The following is a 22,239-nucleotide window of genomic DNA, read 5'->3' as shown; positions in this document are numbered from 1 at the left end:
AGCACGCGCGGGAATGCCCGGGAGGGCTTGTTAAAACACAGGTCGCCTGCCCCCTGGCCCAGCCTGCATTTCTGACTCTGAAGGTCAGGGTGGGATCCCACTGGTTTCAGAGCCTGCCACCCCAGCTTGCCCCCCACAAGTCCCGCAGCCCCTCCCTGCCAGGTCATCCTGAGCTTCTCTCCCGACGTCTGGGTCGTCTCTGGTTCCTGGGCATGGCCATGATGCTGATTGCTTTTGTCGCTCTGTCTTCAGCAATGGCAGGTCTCCCTTCAGGCTCAGAGCACATGTCCCCTTCTCTGGGATGCCTCTGCTCTGTTTGAAAAGGGCATCTTTCCCGTATCCCTTTCCTAATATGATGCACAAATCTTCAGCTCTGCAAGCACCGCCTGTACTTGACTCACAGAGCCCCATGGGGCGCCCCTACACACCGTGCCCTGTGCAGAACGGGCTCCGTTCCTGCTGTTCATGTTGAAGAGCAGGGAAGACAGAGCCCGGAAGAAGTACACAAAGATGCAAGGGCAGGCCCCCACCCATAATCAAAGGGAAATGGGACAGGTTACATTTTACGTGAGTTTGGAGGAATCTAAAAGGAATTCGCCATGCATTTTTCAACTGAACTACTCAACACGCAGGAGTGATGCTGTGCTCTTGGAATGCCAGGCTCCGCAGTGGAGGCTTGTAGCTCTCAGTGGGCAGGTGCATCTTGGCTTTGAGCAAAGCCCAGTCGCCTGCAGTGGGAAGGGGGAGGGGAGCAGGGAGCGTGCAGGAAACAGGCCCTGGCTGGCGGCTTTCCAGAGAAGAGACGCCCGTTCTAATCACTCACATCCGTGACAGGGCTGGGCGCCTTCGCACACTCCTGCCTTCACCATCGCTCTGCAGCGCGAAGGCTCTGCCACGGGCGGCTTGCAGGCTGGTTTGGACGGACGGGTAAAATACAGGTGCTACTGTTGTCATGGAGATCAAAGGAGACCTTTTCTCAAAGGAAGTGGGGGTTGGGAGGGATTTGGAGACTGGCGAAAGGGCGCCAGGAAGGATGAAAGAGGCTATTTGGAGAGACTACAGGGGGAAAAATAGGAGGCTGCAGAGGGGAGCGAGAAGGCCGCAGAGGACAGATAGCAGAGGCACATAAAAGTCGGGATCATTACTGGGCCCAAAGGTACATGAAAGGAAGGGGGAAATTCCGCATGGAAAGCCGCAATCCTTGCCTGAGGAACATAGCAGCGAGCAGGTGAGGTCTCAGAAGTGTGGGTTTGAGAGAAGGTGCACGCAGTCCTCGGCTATCCCCGCTGCCTGGGAAAACCCTCTATTCCTGTGGAGAAAGGGAGTCAGATTGTTGGATTCTTGACTGTCGTGTGAAGGGTTTAGGTCTATTTTTTTCCCATTCACGTACTTTCCAACGTCTTCCTTTCATGTGTAGTAAGAGGACTGGCTAGAAGGTGAGATTTGCTATAAATCTGTGGGTCTGTCACAAATGATCCCTACTGAAGACACATGACCCACCTGTTTGTTGATCACGCAAACAAACTCTCTGGAATTCTCATTTTTTTTTAGGAAGAAAAGACAAAATGGATGACATGGTCCAAATTACTGGCTCAAAAGAATCTAGCAAGCAAAAATAACCTTTATCTCCTTCCAGAACTAGCAGGATTAAAATTTAGTTCTAAGGAAAATGTAAGGAGTGTTTTATGTATTTTTAACACAATATTGAAACCAAAGAGAACAAAACCCCCGGTGTTGCCCATCCCGCTTAGCTAGTTAGAATGTTTATTTTTACCCATGGAGGGGGTGGGGAAGGAGATTTCTCCACCTACCTGTGCAAATAGATCACAGGCGAGGTTAATCCCCACAAGCCCGACGCTAACTGTCATCCAGCAAGTCCCTTTCCTTGCTGGAGGCCTTGCCACACTGGTTGCTGGATGCAAACACTGCCTGGTGGGTGTTTCCATTCTCTCCCCTGGGGCTTCCTCCCTGGCCAGGACTCTGCAGACCCCATGCAGAGACCTTGACTTGGTGTCTTAGGGGGGCTAAAAGCCTCATAGGGAGCCTGTTGAAAAATAAGAATACTTAATGGGTATAAACCTAAAATTTTGAAAACATAGCCTTTATATTGGGATCACTGAATTTAATATTTAAAAACTATGTGAAACGGAAGTATTTTTGTTTTAAATTTCACTTTCAGATGACTTTTGAAGGAAAATTAATTGTATTAATTAAACGATACAAATGCAATTCAGTGGTTTAGGTAAAGCAAGTTCCAGGTAACCAAATTCTCAAAACCTAAAATCCTTATATCCGATGTCAAATCAGAGTGAAAAGTTAGAGTTAATCGTGTGGAATCGGGGTCGCAGATGCAGTGGCTTATGGTAACAAAGGCGTGAGCTCTGAGTGTGGGGCAGGTCACGGGCTGTTTCATTGACAGCAGTTAGCGCCGTGTTAATGCAGGAAATGACACCAGTTGAGAAAAGCAACCGGAATCCAAGAAAACCGTAAACAAGAAAACTTCCTCTAAAGAGAAATGTGATTTTACACTTCTGTCTCATGTAGCTCACGCTCACACCCAAAGACAACTGGAGACGCCTACTCCACTGGGAGGTGGGCGTATCAGGCCAACCCATAGGTATTTGCTGAATTTATTAACGCTGCTATCTGCTCGCGACCTTCCTCTGCCTCCTCACTGTGGACTCCGCCGTTCACATTTTGCAGGTGGCTGAGACTAGCCCTCCCAGGCAGCTCCCCTGGGTGCCTGCCAGCTGCTTGGCCGAGGGCACGTGCCCCTCCCTCTAGCCCCGCCCCTTTCTGAAGGCCCCACCCACACACCCTCCCTCCCTTTCCACAGCTGCGGGCCACTATTCCATGCCCAGCTGGGGTCTGCCTCTCGGCCTGCTCCAACCACTCTCATTTCTCGGCTCCTGGAAGCCTGCTAGCCCTCACCGCCCGGCAGCACACACCTGGACACTTCAGATTCCGCGATTGCTCCCTGAGTGTTTATTTCTTCTCTCCAGCCGAATTGTTAAACATCTTCCCGGCAAAGAAAGCATTTCAGAGCCCCGAGAGATCTAAATCCACAGTTTGAACTGAAATATACATATACAGACACACATGCACTCACATACACACACACATGCATGCATACTCACACATAAGCACATACAGACGTAACACAGATACACACATGCACACTTAAGCACACACACATAGCTATTGACTGCCTAAAAGTCTGTAAAACTTCATTACTTTACAACATCTCTTTGGTGTAGTTCTTACAGAAAATTTGAAGAGTCTGGTTTCTCTTAAAAGGCCAACAAGTCAGCCAGCACTGTTCTGTCATTGATTCAGCAGACCCTTTGTCATTAGCAAAAAAAAAAAGCAAAGCCTAGCCTCTCCCTGCCCAGTTTAAGTCACCAGAAAGTGATTCCAGGGTGACTTACGCCTTCATGAAAGAGTGCAGTCTTCCTATCAACAGTGGACTCCTCTCCACATCCAGCTCTCAACCTGGAAGCACTTTTATTCTGGAATATTCCCTCAGAGTATAAGCTCCAAGGGGGCAGGGACCTTTAAAAAAAAAAAATCAGTTCTTTCCCCTGGTGCTGAGAACCATCTGGCCGAAATGCCGGCTCCGTGTACTGTGCCAGGTGACCGAGTGATGGCTGGTGGACGCTGAGACGCCACAAACACAACCCACTTCTCACAACACGTCCCCACCAACCGGAGAAGTCGGCCATGGCCTCCTGACAGGGGGCAGAGAGCACAGGACCCAGCGCCAGAGCCCCCTCTGTCCCCCATGTTTGTGGGACCTCCTGTGTCACAGGGGGAGCGTGGGGGGGCGGGGCAGCACTATGTCGCAGGGTCGTGGCGAGAGCTGCTGTCTTCGTCCAGGAAACGGAAGAGCACCTGCCCAGGAGCAAGCGCTCCATGCAGTGGCTTTGAATAACGCCATTGCCGTTATTCCTCCCTTTTGCTATTCCTGTGGTTATTGGGTTTTATTTCTGGTCCCCTAGCGAATGGGTGGGTGCTGGTTTCCCTCCTGTCGAGTATTCTTGAGTGTAACCTTTTCTCTCCTGTTCAGGCTCCCAAGAAACATTTGCAGAATGGGATTATCCGAGGCTACCAGATAGGTTACCGCGAGTACAGCACCGGAGGCAACTTCCAGTTCAACATCATCAGTATTGACACCACTGGGGACAGCGAGATTTACACCCTGGACAACCTCAACAAGTTCACCCAGTACGGCCTGGTGGTGCAGGCGTGCAACCGGGCCGGGACGGGACCTTCTTCTCAGGAAATCATCACCACCACCCTCGAGGACGGTAGGTTCCCCCGGACGGGTGCGTGCGGCGTTCCTTCCTCCAGGGCTGCCTCGGGTCGGGGCGCTGGGGCCCCCACACGCAGCCCGGCCCCTGCTGGCGTTGCAGGGCCAGAGGCAGGTCGCTGGGCCTGTGGGGACGGGTCTCCGGTGGGAAAGCTTGCCCTTATTCACGCTAGGGCTGCATCGATTGGCTCCTGCCCCTGACACATCTTGACTGAAAAGCCAAAATCCATTTCCTTTCCAGCAACTTTCTCATTCATTTCAAAACAAGAATTGGGCTTTTCCCTAGTGAACCTACCCTCTCTCTCTGACTGCAGAGGTCTGACCAGAACGCAGAAATCCGATTTTCTAAGAATTTCTTCCAAATCATTGTTAAGGAGGATTTTTTTTTTTTTTTTTTTTTTTTTCCTTTTTTATGATGGCTTTCTATTTTCAAGCATCTGAGACCAGAGAACAGGGAGTGGACTTCCTGGAGAAAATCTCACGGTGCTGGAGCGCCACCTAGTGACCATAAGAATTAATTATCGCTGTTAACAACGTAGCGAAGATACCGCAAAGACTCCAGTTTATGGTAGTGCTTGATAAGACAGAGAGAATCCTGGGGTCCAAAGGCAGTGTTTCAGGTGCAGAGATAGGATATGGAGTTAGTTTCAGCAATCCATAGTAGATACTGAGGCAAAAAGCTTGTACTGTAAAGTATCTCTTGTGCAATTACCCACTTGACCATAGGTTTGAGGAAGCAGATGACTTACATCTAGGATTTTTGAAAATTTTTACTGAAAGAGAAGTCTGAAATAACTAGAAACTTGAAGACTGAGGTTCACTTTATACCTTCACAATCTCTGCCCTAGTGATTAAATATATATGCCCCTCGGTTTGCCCTTCAATGCTCACTTTTCATGTGTTTCAGTCAATATTCTGTCCCTTCACCTAGTTGCAGCGTTTAAGATTTGTACAAATTCCATATAAAATACCTCCAATATTTTCCTAACCTGTATGTTAGTCCATTTCCTCTCTTTCCTCTGACAGAATGTTTTATATTGAAAGGGAGCGGGGACTGGGGAGAGCGGGGGGAGGTGTGAACAAGCTATGGTTACATGTCTGCTTTTTAATACTTTTCAATAGCTAGGCTTCCAATTCACATGCCAGATATTACCAAATGGAGGGAATGTATTGCACAAAGTAAATGCAACTTAAAGCAGCAATTTACAAGAGTTATGGTAAAGTAAACCAGACAAGCGCTGGTCTTCACTCACGTAGTATGATCAGAAGCGTTCTCCACTCCTCAAGCCTGGGGCAGCCTCCTTAGGAGCAAAGGGGTTCATCTGGAAAGAGAGACTAGGGAGGTCTATCAGGACATGTGCATGAACGCGTGATATTTTACTGAGTTACCATAATCTCTGTGTAAGGGCCATGGTACTCATCTTTCCTTAATTTTGGGAATTGAGTGCAATTTTTTTTCTTTTGCTTGCACGCTGAAATATTAAACTAATGTTGCTCATTCAGTATTGTTCTACTACTAAAACCACCCACCGTTATTACAGATTCTAATTATTTAATTTCAGTGCCCAGTTACCCCCCTGAAAATGTCCAAGCCATAGCAACATCACCAGAAAGCATATCAATATCCTGGTCCACACTTTCCAAGGAAGCGCTGAATGGAATTCTCCAGGGGTTCAGAGTCATTTACTGGGCCAACCTCATGGACGGAGGTAAGAGGATTAAACTAGGGCTTTGAGTTTGCCCCAAAGGATACGTGATGGAATTTGCAGACCCTCATCCTAATATGGGCTCAGGACATGGCGGGCATTTCTTTATCAATGAATAGTTTCCCCTTTTCCCCACGTCATTTAATGCTTATCTCTCATCCAGCATTTTAACAGGTGTATGCAGCTGTTTAAGGCATCACCTCCTTCCAACAAGCAGTTGGAGGTGTAGGAGGGGGTGGCGCTTGCAAAATCTAGGCATGGGTGTGTTTTCCTAATTATACATCCTCCTGCTCCACTGCCCCTGGGTCCTGCCTGCCCTCTGGCCTGGGGGTTTCAGCCCCTCTGAGTGGGTGTGGCCTCCTTGCACACAGTCACCTCTGAGTGTGAGCACACGCAGCCGGAGCCCCCAGATATGCCCCACTCCTGCTCGGGGCCCCCGGGTGTGCTCTGCCAAGAAGGTCAGTGGCCTTGGGGGCTGCAGGGATCTCTGCTATCAATGCTGGAAGAGAGGAAAGAAGACACATTAGCAACATTACCATAATGTGCTGCATAAGGAGCAGTGTCCACGCCTTAGCCATTTATGTCTGTAACCAGACGCGCCTCTCTGGGCTGAGGACCAGACCCGCCTCCTCTCGCTGTCCAGCGTAGCACTCTGCACAGCACGGGGCCCTGAAAATGTCCTGTGGACAGTCAGCCGCTCCACCCTGCAGCAGACAGGTTCCCAGAGCATCTGTCCGCGCTGGACTCCTGCTGACTGCAGGCTGCAGCATCTGCCGGGTGGACGTTCTAGACTCGTGCGCGACGGAGGGCCTCCTGAATGCAGGGCCACAAGCCCAGCAGGGCACAGGCAGCCCCCAGGGGGACACCTTTAAACAGATGATTCTTTCACAACATCTCTCTCTCCTGCCAAAAATAGCCGCTGAAAATCCTGTAGATGTAAAGTGTAAAACAACAAAAATTTGCCAAAGTATCTATGTTATTGACATAATACAGTAAGATATCATTGCATATATGCGTTCTGGTCTCTACACCTCAACTTGAACAAGATAAAATCGAACCCTTTAACATTCACCTAAAGACAATGTTAACACTAAAATTATTCCATTCTTATTCTTATCAGAAGTCTTTCCAGAATCCAGTGGTGACTCTTCTTTCACATGTTCACATATCACTCGTATTTGCTAATACGGCCCGTTAGCATCTTGGTTCTGCGATGGAGGGGGACGTTTACATGGTTCACTCAGCTCTACACTCTTAAAGCTTTCACAACTTAGACATTCAAACGCATGAACTTAGATGAATAATGCTGGGAGATGCAGCGCGTTCCCAAAGACTCTTTTTCTCACCGTACTAAGATCGATGTGATGTTCTCAATGTCTGTGTAGAAGTCCTCCACGCTCCTTTCCTCAGAGGGAAGCCTGCTTAGGAGCAGCCAGGCCCCACCTGTCGCCTCTGAGACACGAGGCGTGTGAAGTAGCAGGCAATCCCGTGGAATCCCTGGGTGCTTCCGCACAGGCTCCCCAGGCTGTGGGCCTGAAGCTTCCACAGACGCACGGCACGTAGTGAGTGTGTACAGAATGGTGCCCATGATCCTTGAGGACATGCTGCACACACATGCACATTAATCTACTCACATGCACTCACCCACACTCACACTCACACACAAACTTCCACTTTCACATGCACAACTCACACACATTCACACTTTCACTCACACACACTAAAACACACTCTCACAAACACACACTCCCACTCACGTATACACTCATACACCATACACACACTTGCTAATCCTCACACACGCCTAAGCTCTCATGTACACACGCCCACAAGCACACACATGCTTTTGCATTCACACATACACACATAGGCACACACGCACACTGACTCCCACTCACAGACTCGCACACACTTAAACATACTACCCTCACAACGAGATATACTCTCAGTCACACACACTCACTCTCGCACGTACATCCGCACGCTCGCACACACTCATACGGGCCGGGAGAGGCAAAGGTTGTTACTACCACTGTGACTAGCAATTGACCCAAATATTTTCAAAAATAGGTATAAGAAAGCAATTTGTTATTGTTAATGTGATCTGATAGAAATAATATTGGTTAATAGACCTTTGATAGCATAGATTAAATATACAATACATCAGTGAAATTTCTGAGTATCTTATCATCATCAGAAAGTTAAATAATTTTTTAGACCTGACAGAAGCAGTTCGCCTGAGATGGCCAGGAAAATTGCACGCCTTGAAAAGTTACCCCTGCCCTCTGAGTCTAAGCTGCTTCTCATCCCTTTGGCCTTCCTTCAAGACAGAACGGTGGACGCTGGTACGAAGCAACCTTTAGACGCCAGCCGGGCGTTTGCTCCAGGGGTGGGCGGCGCCTGAACGGTCATTTCCACTCCTACTTTGTTTTCTGCCTTAAAACACTTTGAGATGAGGGAGGATATAAACCAATCCATAAAACGGTTTTGTTCTAACAGATAATATTTTTAAAAGCTCTTTGTAAAAGGAGTAGTCTTCTGTCTGCATTTATTTTACATATTCATTTTATATTATTTCACTGGGCCCAACTGAGTACACTTTTTTGTACTTCCTATTTTTTTTTAAACCCTATCGGGGCTGCGAGGGGTAGGTGGTAGGAGGCAGTGTTTGAGCCGTGCAGAAAGCGCCAGGGCTCACGCAGTGGTAGAGGCGGCGCGCCGCTCCGCGTGGGCCTCGCCCGTGGCCCTCCCTACTCCCCCGCGCCTGCGGTTGTGGAGGGCCCGCCGTGGGAGTACCGGCCAATAGGCCGGGAGGGGCGTTGTGCGCACAGCTGGTTCGGGCTGCCGTGTGGATTTAGAAGTCTTTGGAGATAATTTGGGATGGGAGTTTTGACTGCAGTCATATTCCTGGTTCATGACAAATGAGTTCATCAAAACAATATGAACCCCAAGATGAGTGAACATCCAAATATTAATTCTAATTAGCGTAGTAGTTCACAAGCAGATGTGACTCTTTGGTTCAACAGCTGCTCTTTAGAAAGGCCGGGCACCCATTTGCCTTCTCCCCTTACTGCTCTCCTCTCCTCACTGTCCTGTCCAGGCACAGGGCCCCCTGCTCTGTGAGGCGGAGACCCCCGGGCCTCTTTTCAAGAAAAAGCAAACAAGAGAAGAAACACAGAGGCCTCCAGAGGCCGATGAATTAGTCCAGGTCTCATAACAAGCTCCTGGCACAGCCCTGTGCCACCCCTCTGTCCCCTTAGATGCGTTTGCCCTGAGTGTGTGTGTGTGCATAAGTGTGTGTATCTGCACAGGCATGCATTGTGCACGTGTGCATGCATGTGCAGTGTGTGCATGTTTGTGTGTGCAAGCATGTGTGTGCATGCACGTGCATCTGTGCGTGTATGTATCATGCATTGTGTGTCGTGTGCTGTGCATGTTCACTGTATACACAGGCCTCTGTGTCTGTGCACGTGCGGGTATCTGCAGGTGTATATTTGCATCATGCATGTGTGTGGGGTGTGTGGGCGTGTGTGTGTGCATGTTTTGTGGGCAGGTGTGTCATACATGTGTGACACATGTGTGCCAGCATGCATGCCTGTGTGCATGCATGTCTGTGCTGGTATGTGTGTTTGTGTGTGTGCCCTGTGTGAAGGCATGCGGTGTGCATGTGTGTGCAGGTGTGTGTCTGTGCACGTGTATATGTGATCTTTGCCATAATGTAGAAGTTTCTAAATCTGAAAAGATCTTATGGTACCTATACTCACCCTTTTTTTCACTAACATTTGGGGGTTTTACGCTAATCCTATTGGCATGTATCAAACATGTTCAGGAAAATGGAAATTACAAATGAATAATATAGCAGGAAGAGATCTGATGATCACCCAGGATGGACCCTACCTTTGGAGGGGAGCATTTCCAGCCCTCCTCGGTCTGCAAGTTGTTGGCTTTTTGAACACACAGTGACACACACGTGAGCGGATAGTTTTCTCATTTTCATAAGCATCTGTGGAAGCTTTCAAATTGTGACCCCTAAAAACCTGCATCCCTCTGGCCTCCCCAGAACACTGGGCTACTGGGCTAGAGATGTCTTTGCGGGGGCTGCCTTCCTTGCCCTGCCTTCTCCCCCCAGCAAAGCACCCTGCCCCCGGAACTCGTCTACGTCCTGCTCACAGTACTAACAGGCCTCTAGCCCATGTCAAGTCCCAGGCTGTGTCTGCACCCCCCTCCCATCTCTCTGGGCCCCATTTCTCCACTCCTCTTTCAGCCCTCGCCACACACAAGGGCCCCGGCATGTGGATGACAAGCCTCAGCGACCCCCTGCATTATTTTAAATTCGCCGTTTCCCCTGTGCACACTTCAACGCTGATCTTTTCAGTGACAACCAAAAACAAAAATTAAAAAAGAGACTCCACGGTCACCATAAGTGCAAATAGGTGGTCGTTTATGTCTGAACTTCTGTGCAATACTCTAGAAGGATGGAGAAAAGAAAGACAAAGGTCAGAGGGAGAAAACCAGGGGGCCAAAAGCCCATTTAATCCGGCCACTGTGACAGTTTCATGGGGTGACAATGGCCGAGTGGCTGAGACTGTGGACTGTGCCTTTGGCTACGCACTGTGGTTCCACAGCCCATGTGCTTGGCCGCTGTGCTAGGCTCTGTGACCTTGACCAAGGTATCGATCCTCTGTCTGTTTCCTCTCCTGTAAAATGTAGAAATAATAGAATTCTCTTAACGGTTAAATGAGTTAAGTTTTTGCCCAGAACAGTGCCAGCACCTATGTAAGGATGCGCAGCACATCAGTTATCCTTACTAAGGCAAGAAAGAGCAGGAGAAACAACAGGCAGCCTTCTCGCTTTCTCAGCACGTGCCAAGTCAGCCTTCATTACAGCCAGCCACCAAGGGGGAGTCCCTCCGGACCGCCACCTCCCGCACTGGTCTCATGGTAACCGGCCACGCAGGGATGCGGGCGGTCCCCAACCCCCCACGAACGGCTGCTTGCCCTAGGGGTGAGCCGTCCCTCAGGCCTCTCTCCCCTGCTCTGGCTCCTCCGTAGGTGGCTCGTTTCAAAATCTGAACACTCGTGGAGGTATGAACACTTCATTGTAAGTTTTCTCAAAGTGCCGCGTGTAATGTGCCTGAGAGGAGAGAGCATAATGTTCCACCTTTGAATATTATTAGCTGATCCCCCTCCAGAGAATGAAGCATTTTTAGCAAACGCCACGTTTCTGACACAGCAGCATGTCACCTCAGTGAGGGCGCTGAGCAGGTTCGCTCCTGGTAAAGGGAGTTGCTTATCCACCTCAACTCAGAGATTGGAGACCAACCGAGGTCCTTTAATGGCACATACGCGATGAGGGACAGTAGGTTTTAAAAACAAAAACAAAAAATGAAGCTCGACTTGCAGAGTCTTTTTTATCTTTTATGGTGATGCTATGTTTACTATCTTGATTATCCTGATGGTATCCAAAGTGTATGCTTGTGTCCGACTCATTAAAACGTACACATTAAATATATGCAGTTTTTTTAATTTATTTTTAATGACAATTGACATACAGTATCGTATTAGTTCCAGGTGTACAACACAGTGGTTAGACACTTACACACCTTACGAAACGATCAGCACATCAGTCCAGCGGCCACCTGTCCCCCCACGTAGTTATTACACGGAAGCTTCTAAATGAGCAGGCAGAGATGTGTCTACGGAGTGAGCGATATGCGGTCCTAAGCTTCCTGGGGTTGCGGCGCGAGGGACGTGTGTGATCAGCTGCGGCCGGAGGACTTTATGAGAGGCCACCGTGGTGCCGACGTTGGGTTTGTCACACTGAACTTGGAGTGACTTGCTCTGATTTCATCCTGATGTGGCACCCAGGGTTCCATGGCAGTTTGGTACGACTGAGCTTTTCCAAATGGAAAGGATGTGCACTGTTCCTTTGAGTAATTTTGGGGTGTGTGACACATGGAGGCACTTGGCCTGGTGCTGGCCATCAAGGACAGCACCGGGGAAGGTGTGTGCCCACAGCCACGATAACCAGGCCATGTTTTCTTGTCCTCCAGAGCTGGGCGAGATTAAAAACGTCACCACCACACAGCCTTCCCTGGAGCTGGACGGGCTGGAAAAATACACCAACTACAGCATCCAGGTGCTGGCATTTACCCGCGCCGGAGACGGCGTCCGAAGCGAGCAGATCTTTACCCGGACCAAAGAGGATGGTGAGAAATGGGCGGGTGTCGGGGGGAAAGCTCGGTTCCTGCCTGAAACGCCAGGGGACCCAGGGGCTTCTGCCAGGTGGCGGCCTTCCCAGCTGGAGCCATCGTCGGGAAGCCTGGGTCCCAAAGCCTGCCTTCGTTCGCCAGCCTAATTCTTGACTTCGCTCCATGCAAACCTCTTCATTGCCCTTCCAAAATACACGGCTGTGATTCAGACCATCACCTCCTTATCACCTTGGTTTGAGTTATCCATTGTTTTTCTCTTCCCCTAGAATTTTTTTTAGGGGGCCCAGTATTATTTTAAGCAAGAATGCCTTTTATCCCAGAGCTGTTGCCATACCTGTTTTGTATGCTGTTGGGATAATTGTAGTGACTCTTCAGCCATTAAGTGTAAGCTCCAATTATTTCTGCCCTTCTTCTTGAAAATTATGTAATGGTCTGAGTCACGTGATTGTGTGCCAGCTTTAGAATCACTTGAGAATAAGCCCTTAATTTGAGAGCTTCATGTTAATTGTTTAAGTTCTTACAAGAATTCATGATGACTTAGTAAAACTTTAAGTCACAGTGCATTTTGTGCCAGACCATTAATTCTTGCCATTTCACATAATCTGGACTTGGTTAAATGGCTATTTCCCAAAGCTACATGACGAACAGTTTTTTGTGTTATTTTAAGGGAAGCTCTGAGGGGCCTCATCCCAGCCGGTTTGGAGAAGAGTTCAAGGTCTAATAAATAGTATAGGAATAATGAGAAAAGCAGTCTCCACCTTAATAAAGGGAGGAGCAGCTGATGTCAAATTGATCCCCTTGTGGGACCCTCCAAAGCAGAGCATAGAGTTATGCCAGAGATAAGTGTTGAGGTGAGACCAGGACACCTGGGCTCCGGGCCGATTTGGCTCTGCATGTGTCTGTCTTCTTTCCAGGACTCTGTTCCCCAGGAAGCTGGGGGACGGGGGTGGGTGGGGTGGTAAGAGCGCTGTCACCCATCGCCCGGGACCTGCCATATATTGGCAGGTTTGATATCTGTGGAACCTGTTCACTACATCGAACGTCAAACATGCCATTGCTCCAGCCCCTGTCTGTCCTGTGGCAGCAAAACCAGGGACTCATGCCCGGAGGCCTCAGTAGGCTCTTCTTGTCAGCGTCTCTGTCCCCTGACAGCGCGTCCCTGACACTCACAGCCTTCCACCTCCTGCCTCACTCTGCTCTGACCTCAGCAAACCAGACCCTGCTCCCCTGAGCAGCCCATCCATCCACCTCACTCATATTTTCCCAGGCTCTCTAGCCCTTCCCGTGCCATAGGGCCTGCGTACAAATTAAGCCTCATGGGCTTTCTTCTTTGAGAACATGGAAGCAATTTCTCCCAGGAATGTGCAGGTGTCGGCCAACTCTGCTTAAAGGAATTGGGTTATTTAGAGAAATTTCTGGTCAAAACGCAATGCATGAGAAAGTCATACATTAAAGAGAGTTCGACAAAGCGATGTCCTGAATGATGATGGCTGTGATTTAATTTTTAAAAAGTAACAGATGAAGAGCCCTGTCTAGATGCTGCCCGTGGGGCTTCGGGCACCTTGCCTCACCTTCTCTGTCTTCACGTACAAGATTTCCATAACGATCAGACAGAATTAAGATATAAAAAGTGAAGTGATGTGTGCAAACACCTCATCTGACACATTGTGGGATGGTTCTTGACACTAGATATTTGATTATTTGATCTCAACGCCTTCAGAGCAGGGGCGGATCACTCTTTTGCATTGCTGAGCAATAACACGAATGTCACTGGAATTATTATTTAAAGAGCAAAGTGATCGGCAACATGAATTTTGACACCTGCATTTTTTTTCAGAAGAGTGTACAAAATCTAATAAGAAGGGAAGGCTCTCCTCAGCTCCTTATTGACTGGTCATTTTGGATCAATTTTTAATTTATCCTCCATCTTTCGAAATCATAGAGTTCTGCCTCAAAACTTGACCCTGGGACCCAGAGTCTAATTCGTCAACCAGTAATTCTCTGCTTCCGCAGGTAGTGCTGATGGCGTGTGGAGAGGTGGCTGATTGTGGAGGGGCCTGCCTTGGGTGCACCAGCGGCCCGAGGGAAGGGGTGTGGGGCAAGGAGGGGTGCAGGGCTGGGTGTCAGCGTTTATGGGGGGTAAATCAGCAGCATTTGTGCAAAGGAAACAGAGCAGAGATTGGGTGGAAAGACAGAAAAGCTAGTGCAATAATGAAATGATCTCCCAGATTCACATGAAAAATTCACTAGTTTACAAAAGGGGAGACATTGTGCCAGCCACCCTTCGAGACCCTGAATCTGATATAGACAACTGGGCAGTTTCTAGGACCGAATGCACTTTTGTGTCTGATGGAAAGAAGGGACAAAAGTTAATTACCATAGAAGGAATGCATAATAAAATTGAGAATGTGGATCCTGTTTTTTATTCTGCTATGATGCCTTACAGTTTGGAAGTTTGGAATACACTGCCAACTTCAATTAAATTATATAAAAATGTGGATAAAATTCCCGTAAAATAATAACTTCCAACATTTATTAAGTTCTTCCTCAATCAGGCACTATTTTAGGCACAGGTTGAAATTTCAGAGTTTATTGATGTTCTCACAAGTGAAGAAGTATGAGCATATTAAGAGCAAACACTCAGTTTCATCCTCTGTGCTCAATATATTACTTAAACTAGGGTTTCTAACCCCTAAGCATCAGGAGGCCTAGAGTTTTAAATTGTGAGGTCACGGATCACCTTAAAAAGGAAAAATATATCACTTGCTAGTAAACCATACAAAAAAAAAGAGTATAAAAATAAATAAATGGAACAAAATAAATAGAGTCAAAAATAAGACAAAAACTTTACTTCTGCAGGAGATAATTTACTATTGAAATATTTGGTTAGAGGACAAGTGTTCTGAACTCTAAGCAGTTTCTCAGCCTCTGTAAGGACTCTTGGTCAATAGACATACTCCTCAGTCCCTGGATGTATCCTTGGGCCCACAGACGTGGCCTGCCCCAGATCCATCAACGCAGCCTCAAATCCCTGGACACACTCTCAGCGTCTATGAGAATTTCTCGAATTTCAGGCTCCCTTCCCAGGACTGCCCAGATGACAAGAATGTGCTCCTACAAGAACACAAAAGAATAAGTGCTGATCTGGCTTTCTGGTTTGGAACACAAGACCACTGATTCTGAACTCTAAAGCATTCGTGTAATCCTCGGACCATTTTATTTGCGAAGGCTGTAATCTGAGCAAAGCTGTGGGGAAAGGAAGCACGAACCGTCTATTACATTTGCAGGTGTTACTTTCATCGTGTGGCAAAGGGTAGCTCCCGTCCTCACCCTCTCCCTCCAGACTGAACGCTGTACGTGTGTAAACTGAGGTGGTCGCGTTTATGTTCCAAGGTTTCCTGAGCGAGCCGCTGCTGCACGTGACTCTGCAGGGCCGTCCGTGGGAAGAGGCCAGTGGGAGGGGTCCCAGGGGATCGGTGCTCTGTCCCCCGGGATTAACAATCTCTTTGGTGGGACATCTGGAAGCAGAGCTGAGTGAGTGCAAAACAAACAGACATCAGGATGTCTCTGCGCCCTCTAATGGATCCGTCAGCACCGCTGAGGAGCGCAGAGTCCTAGGGCGCGTGGCCGTGCTGTGTGGGGCTCCGGGCCATCGCAGGTGCACTGCCGGCACAGCCCACCCGGCGTCCCAGCAGGTCCTCTCCCCTGAACTCCAGAGCCCCCTCCACCACAGTGATGCCCGCCCGGGTCCCTCTGAAGTCCACGGGATCCGGGGCCTCAGGGGTGCTCCGGGGTCAGCAAGGGGCCCGGTGGCGGGCTCCGGGCTCCCCGCTCTGCTTCACTGGAATTATATAGCGGTTTCCCACAGGATACTCTAGTTGAAAGAGTTGTCTGCTTTCAAGAACGTCGGGAAACCACTGCTCTAGTAAGAGCGAGGGCCAGAAATTCCGGGTCTCATGGAGATGGGAATCAAAGGGACGTGGATGCATTGCCTGCCTACGGTGACTGTAAAGTGGACACGTCCCTCCAATAGCATCAGCCTACGGCTCAGAGAGGCCACTATAGCATTTGAGGCTCGCGGGGATCCTGTGGTCGCTCACATCTGCACACACATATGTGCACACAGCACACCACTCATACACACTACACACATGCCCTAAATGCATACAACACACCACACATATACACATACACACATGCCCTAAACACATACGACACAACACACATATACACAATACACACATGCCCTTAAACACATATAACACACCACACACAATACACGCATACTCTAAACACATAAAATACACATACATACACACATGCCCTAAACACATACACACACCACACATATAGACCCACACTCACACACACACCATAAATACAGAGACGCCATAAACACACTCACAGAGAGACACAGACACATGCACACTGCGCATGCCGCAAACACACACCATACATGCACAGGCACACAGTCACAACTGCCTATGCTTAATCACCAAGACCAGAAAAATGATCATGACAAACAGGAAGCTGAATGAAGTGTCCATACAGTACTTAATAGACTGCCATTCTTCAAACCAAGGCAATAATTTTCAGAATGCCAACTTTGATGTTGGACGTTGCAATCCATTATTAGAGGCCTTAACTGTATAGATTCATGTTCTATGTTCTATAACAAATTACCACGAACTCAGCTCCTTAAAACAATATAATACCCATTCTTGTGGGTCAGGGTGCACGTTAGGGTTAACTGGGTCCCTGCCCTGCAGGGTCTCACTGGCTGAAACCAAGGTGTCGGCAGGGCTGTGGCCTCATCTGGGCTCAGGTCCTCTTCCAAGCTCACTGTGGCTTTGGGGCGGCCATCATCGCCTGAGCTCCCAGAGGCTGCCCTCCGGTCCCTGCCACGTGACCCCTCTCCAGCCTGGCACTTGGCTCCTTCAAGGCCAGACAGAAAGAATCCTAAACGCCAAACCATCATGTAACAAGGTCCTGCGGGAGGGAGAAGCGTGACACCCCCAGGGACCTCAAAAGGGGCCCAATGTGATGGAACAACACTGAGCCAGAAGGGAAGCCCGACCACTGACCCGGCCTGTCAGCGAGGAGGGCTCAGGGGCACGCGGACCTTGCACATCCGCTGATGGGGACGGAGGAGAGGCGGGAAGAGAAGCCTGGGCCCTGGCTTTGGCAAACACGACACAGCAGTGGCATTCCCCGCAGTGGGGGACGAGAGGGGGCCAGGCTCGGGAGAGAAGGTGGTGAGCCCAGCGCAGGGCGTGGTGGGTCCAAGGTGCCTGTGAAGCCGAGTGGAGATGCCCTTGGCAATTGGACTGTGAGCTCTCAGATCGGCAATGCAGAGGGAAGGCCAGCCCAGCCGGGGACATAGAAGAGATGGTTGCCTGCAGCTGCCTTCGTTACCACAGCCAGTTGGCTCTGGAGTCAGAAATTCACTCCACAAAGGGTATGGGTTCCTGAAAACCACCCCAGCTTGCCTATACCTTCGTGGGAAAAAAGCCATTACCAGAACGTAATCCAATGACAGGGGGCGCCTCAAGAAAACACGCCCCCAGCAGACTGCCGTCCACCATGGCATTTCACAGGGCTCTTGCTAAAAATGGGCTCTTGGAGGCCATGACCAAGGACAGGGCTCCACGGGGCTCAGAGTATGATCTTTGTTGGTTCCTAAGGCTGCTGTAACTGAGTGGAGTGTTGCAGACCAGGCGGCGTCAACAACAGAAATGTATTGTCTCACGGTTCTGGTGGCCAGAAGTCCCAAATCAGGGTGTGGGCAGGGTCGGGTTCCGCTGGCACCGGAAGGAGAGCCGGCTCCAGGCCTCCCTCCCCGCCGTCTTCTCCCTGCGTCCTCCCCTCTGCACATCACCTCCTCTCTGCGCATGTCTGCGTCCATTTTTCCCTGTTATTAAGAAGGACACCCGTCACTTTGGACCAGGGCCCACTCTAATGCCCACATTTTCACTTGGTCATCCCTATACAGACCTAATCTCCAAAAGAGGCCCCGTGCTGGGGTCCTGGGCATTAGAGGCTCACCATGAGGATTTTGAAGGGACACCATTCAGCCCACAACACTGACCCGTGGAAAGCTGAGCGGAGCGTGTCGGGGCCCAGCTGGCTGGGGGGTCATGTCAGGCGGCAGGGGGCCCGAGGGCAGGTGGAGGCTCCATCTCCGTGACAACTAAACTCGCGGCTCTTGTGTCCAGTTCCAGGTCCCCCCGCGGGCGTCAAGGCAGCCGCGGCCTCTGCCTCCATGGTCTTCGTGTCCTGGCTGCCCCCGCTCAAGCTGAACGGCATCATCCGGAAGTACACTGTGTTCTGCTCCCACCCCTACCCTACAGTAAGTTGGTAAATAGCCAGGGGCCTGTCCCGCGTCTTCGGCCACAAGCCACGAGGGCTCACCGGGGACAGTTCCATCCCTTTGTTTCTCGCCTACTTGGGTGTTCCCTGTAGCTTTATTTTTCCCCCTCTTGTCTCCACACACAAAGTAGCATCCTCATTTACACCTCATTTGAAAACACATGTCTGAATCATTATAAGGGATACAATTGTCTAGAATCATTGTTTATTTGGTGACTTCCCACAAAACTGCCAGCTGGCTTATCAAAATCAAAACCTGGAGGCCTTAATTGTGCCTTAATTGAGAGTCAGCGGACAGCACCTATTGATTTTGCTGTTGGGCTTGTCATGGAATACACTTCCTGTCTTCTCTCCCCCTCCCTCCTCTCTCCCCGTTTTCCCCCACACCCCCCCCCCCGACACCCTCCCCTGCCTCATCCTCCACTAAGAAGAAGCCACACACAAACCCTATTGTACTAGAGGGACTAGGACCCCTACAGTGACAAGAGTCCACTTAGCTCTTCATAAAGGAATTAAAAATTTGAGTACGGAATATTTCAAAGTGCAATATTTATTATCATTAATATTATTACCACTGAAGAACGCCTATACAGTTCACGTGTTTCTTGGACCAAATACAAAAGGGGAATTTCAGAGACAAGAAAAGAAAAATGGTTCATCAAAATGTATGATGTTTTCATGGAAATTTCTGTGACTTATTTTGAGGTAGGTACCATGCGTGATCCATCTTTACATCTCCCTGTGCTCAGCATAGAATTTGACTTGTGTAGCCATTCGATAAGTATTTGTGGGGTATATGTGAATTAATTTTGGTTTTGTTCTGATAAATATCGTAACATAAAATTTACCATTTTTACTATTTCCAGTGCACAGTTCAGTGGCATTAAGTGCATTCACATCCCTGCAACATAATGTGTTCAAGATTCATCCTTGGTGTAGCATGTTTCAGAACTTCCTTCATTTTCAAGGCTGAAGAACATTCCCAAACTAATTTATTAATTGATCTTTTGATTAAAGTGACATGTTTTCCCAAGTCTAGAGTCTGTAGGGGTCCCCAAGGCCTGGTGGCACTGTAGACAGTGGCCACAACTAACAGGGGGACACAGGGGGCGAGTGTGTGGGCAGCTCACCAAGGCCCAACTGTCTGCTGAAAATACCAAGTTGAATGTCCTCTGTTCCTATGTCAGCAGTGCCGTGTCTGGAGTTGAAGTAGATTTAAATGTGAGATGGTCAGAGGTGTGTTCCAGAGCTTTTGGGGGGGTTCCTTATTTGGTTTCAAACATGCTGTTGATTCTCACCTGCTCCGCCTAGAGACGCAAGGCCATGGAGAAGCCCAGGTGAACCGCTGGGCGGTTGTCTTCCTCTAGCCAGACAGCCGATTCCCCGAGGGCCCCTCTCATCAGCCCTGAGAGAGACAAGATTATTGTCACCATTTCACCACAGAGAGACAACATCATTGCTAAGTAAAGAATGCCCGTACTCCACGAGAATGTGAAATGCTTCTTTGCTTTTCTTCATTCACCCAATGATCTATTTGCTGTAGGACTCACATTTGCTATTTTGACGCCAACAGGCTAGGAAGGGTATGGAGAGCACCTGCGTCTCACTGTGTCAGGCTTCCCAGTCTGGCCTTGACCTCTAAGCTAACAACTACACCCTGGCTGATCTGAAGTTAGTCCTTAGTGACTGAGGCTTAGAGGGGCAAGATGACCAAGCCCCTTGGTGGCTGCTGTGGGCATATTAGTCCCCAGACTACCAGCCTATGAATGCCATACAATTTAAAAAAAGAAGAAAAGGAAAAGTTACTATCCTGAAATCACGATCAAACAGCGTTTGGAATTAAACAGAAATTACTTGCCCAGGGATTTCCAGTCTCTCCATGTGCAGGGAAAACTGGGCTTGGGCAACCCAGTACCTTCTCAACAAGACCCTTCCTAAAAATGACACGTAATGGGATGAAGTCCATTAGAAATGCTGGAACGTAACAACTGAATGTCTCACCCCGCTGATGTCTTCCAGCTTCCAGCAGGGCGCCTCTGTGCTGGCTTCTGACCACATTAAAGATGATGGTGGGCCTCGGGCAGCGAACGTCACAGGGGCCTGTGGCCTTCTGGGCGGCCTTGGTAAAGTGAGGGGGCCCCAAGGTGGCTTTATACCCTCTCTAGAGTCATGTTGCTCCTCATCAACCTCAAACGCCATCTAAGAACACAAAGCCTGTTCTCCTTATAGGCTTCACTTGCTTTCGCAGTTTTAGTCGACAACAAAATTGAGTGAGAGGTACAGAGATTTCCCATACAAGGCCTATTTTTAAATAAAAAATACCATTATAGGTCAAGGTCAGAGGGAACTAATACCCTTCTCTTCAGAGATGGACATGTGAAAATCCAATCTATTATTCTATCTTCTTCCCATGGAGTTAAGAAGAAATTATAAGTTCCTATAGAAAGAACCCCCCGCCCCCCGCCCATGTTTAGTTTCTGTAATTTTAAGTTGGAGCACTGGATCTACCCATTTTCCGAGGCTTCTCTTTTCCACGTCTGCCTATGTGCCAGGGTGACCACCAGGGGGCAGTCTTAGCTCTGCGTATGGATTTTCCTCGCTCCTGTATCTGAAAATGCGTTTTCTCTGACATGACTTCACAGCTGAAGGTAGAACGTGGGAGGGTAACCCAAGACACAGCACACCCTGTCATTTCATCTTCTTTATTAGAGTCCTCAGGTAACCTCCTTGCTGATGTAAATTTTCCCTCAAGGTCCCCAATTCATGGTCCTTTCTTGGAAAAGGACTTTGTTAAAAGACACAGGCCCTTTTCTCTAACGTGTAAAATACCGAGTCGAATCACATGCATTTGCTTCATGGTGTTTTCTCCGTTCAGCTCAGTGAAAGATGTTAGAATTTGGAACATGTATGTGGCCAGACAAGAGACTGTACATTCCTGCCACGACTGGTTGTCCGGAAGTGGAACCAGGTAAACACTGGTCCCAGCATGAGGGACCAGCAAGTGCAAGGAGACGTCAGCCTCCCCAGTCAGAGATTCAAACAGAAAAAACTCAACTTCATTTGATTCACGGATGCATCCACATACATGCTGGACCATGGCTATTAGTTGAACATGTAACTGTTTGAATGATCGGTTTACACACTATGATGAGCAACAGAAATCCAAAAAAAGATGAACTAACCTTGTTGGGTCCTGGGTAAACAGTAGCTAAGCTGGATTTTCTCTTTAAGAAAGTGTTATTCCTTTCTACGTAAAAGCAGGTTGTGAGAAGTATCACATGTTAAATAAGCACTAGGGTATCGAAATGGTCTCTTTTACAATGCTAAGCTGATTTGCACCGAGCTCAGACATGTTAGGTCAGATAGCGCAGACTTCTCACTGGTGAAGAATACAATGAGAAGGCCTAAAACAATTGTAGTGATGAGTTGGAGTCCACATCAGATGTTCTCATTTCAGATGATAACGTTACCCAGTTCCTGCACGTAGTAGGTGCTCAGTAGATGCTGCTTAGTGAGCAAATGAGGATATACCAGTATCCTTCGTATCCAGAAGCCTATCAGCAATTAAGTCTCCTGACATAGCCCACAATTTAGGATTAACAAGTCTTCTGGGAATCAAGGAAAGTGACCTTCACCAGGGCCAG

At 48.8% G+C, this 22,239-nt stretch overlaps 1 protein-coding gene across 1 annotated transcript in view; it reads left to right on the top strand.

Moving 5' to 3' along the window:
- Positions 1 to 22,239, top strand: part of DSCAM (DS cell adhesion molecule) — a 524,904-nt gene that overhangs the window by 433,869 nt on the left and 68,796 nt on the right. The window contains exons 17-20 of the mRNA XM_054578507.1: positions 4,067 to 4,307; positions 5,872 to 6,018; positions 12,068 to 12,223; positions 18,442 to 18,575. Of these exons, the coding sequence (XP_054434482.1) occupies positions 4,067 to 4,307; positions 5,872 to 6,018; positions 12,068 to 12,223; positions 18,442 to 18,575 (678 nt within the window). The remainder of the gene's footprint in view (positions 1 to 4,066; positions 4,308 to 5,871; positions 6,019 to 12,067; positions 12,224 to 18,441; positions 18,576 to 22,239) is intronic.

This window comes from Pteronotus mesoamericanus, unplaced genomic scaffold (assembly GCF_021234165.1).
Source record: "Pteronotus mesoamericanus isolate MK-2021 breed Mesoamerican mustached bat unplaced genomic scaffold, CSHL_Meso_final contig_116, whole genome shotgun sequence".
NCBI lineage: Eukaryota > Metazoa > Chordata > Mammalia > Chiroptera > Mormoopidae > Pteronotus > Pteronotus mesoamericanus.
Note: the sequence above shows the minus strand (reverse complement) of the source record. Positions and strands in the feature narration are given on the sequence as shown.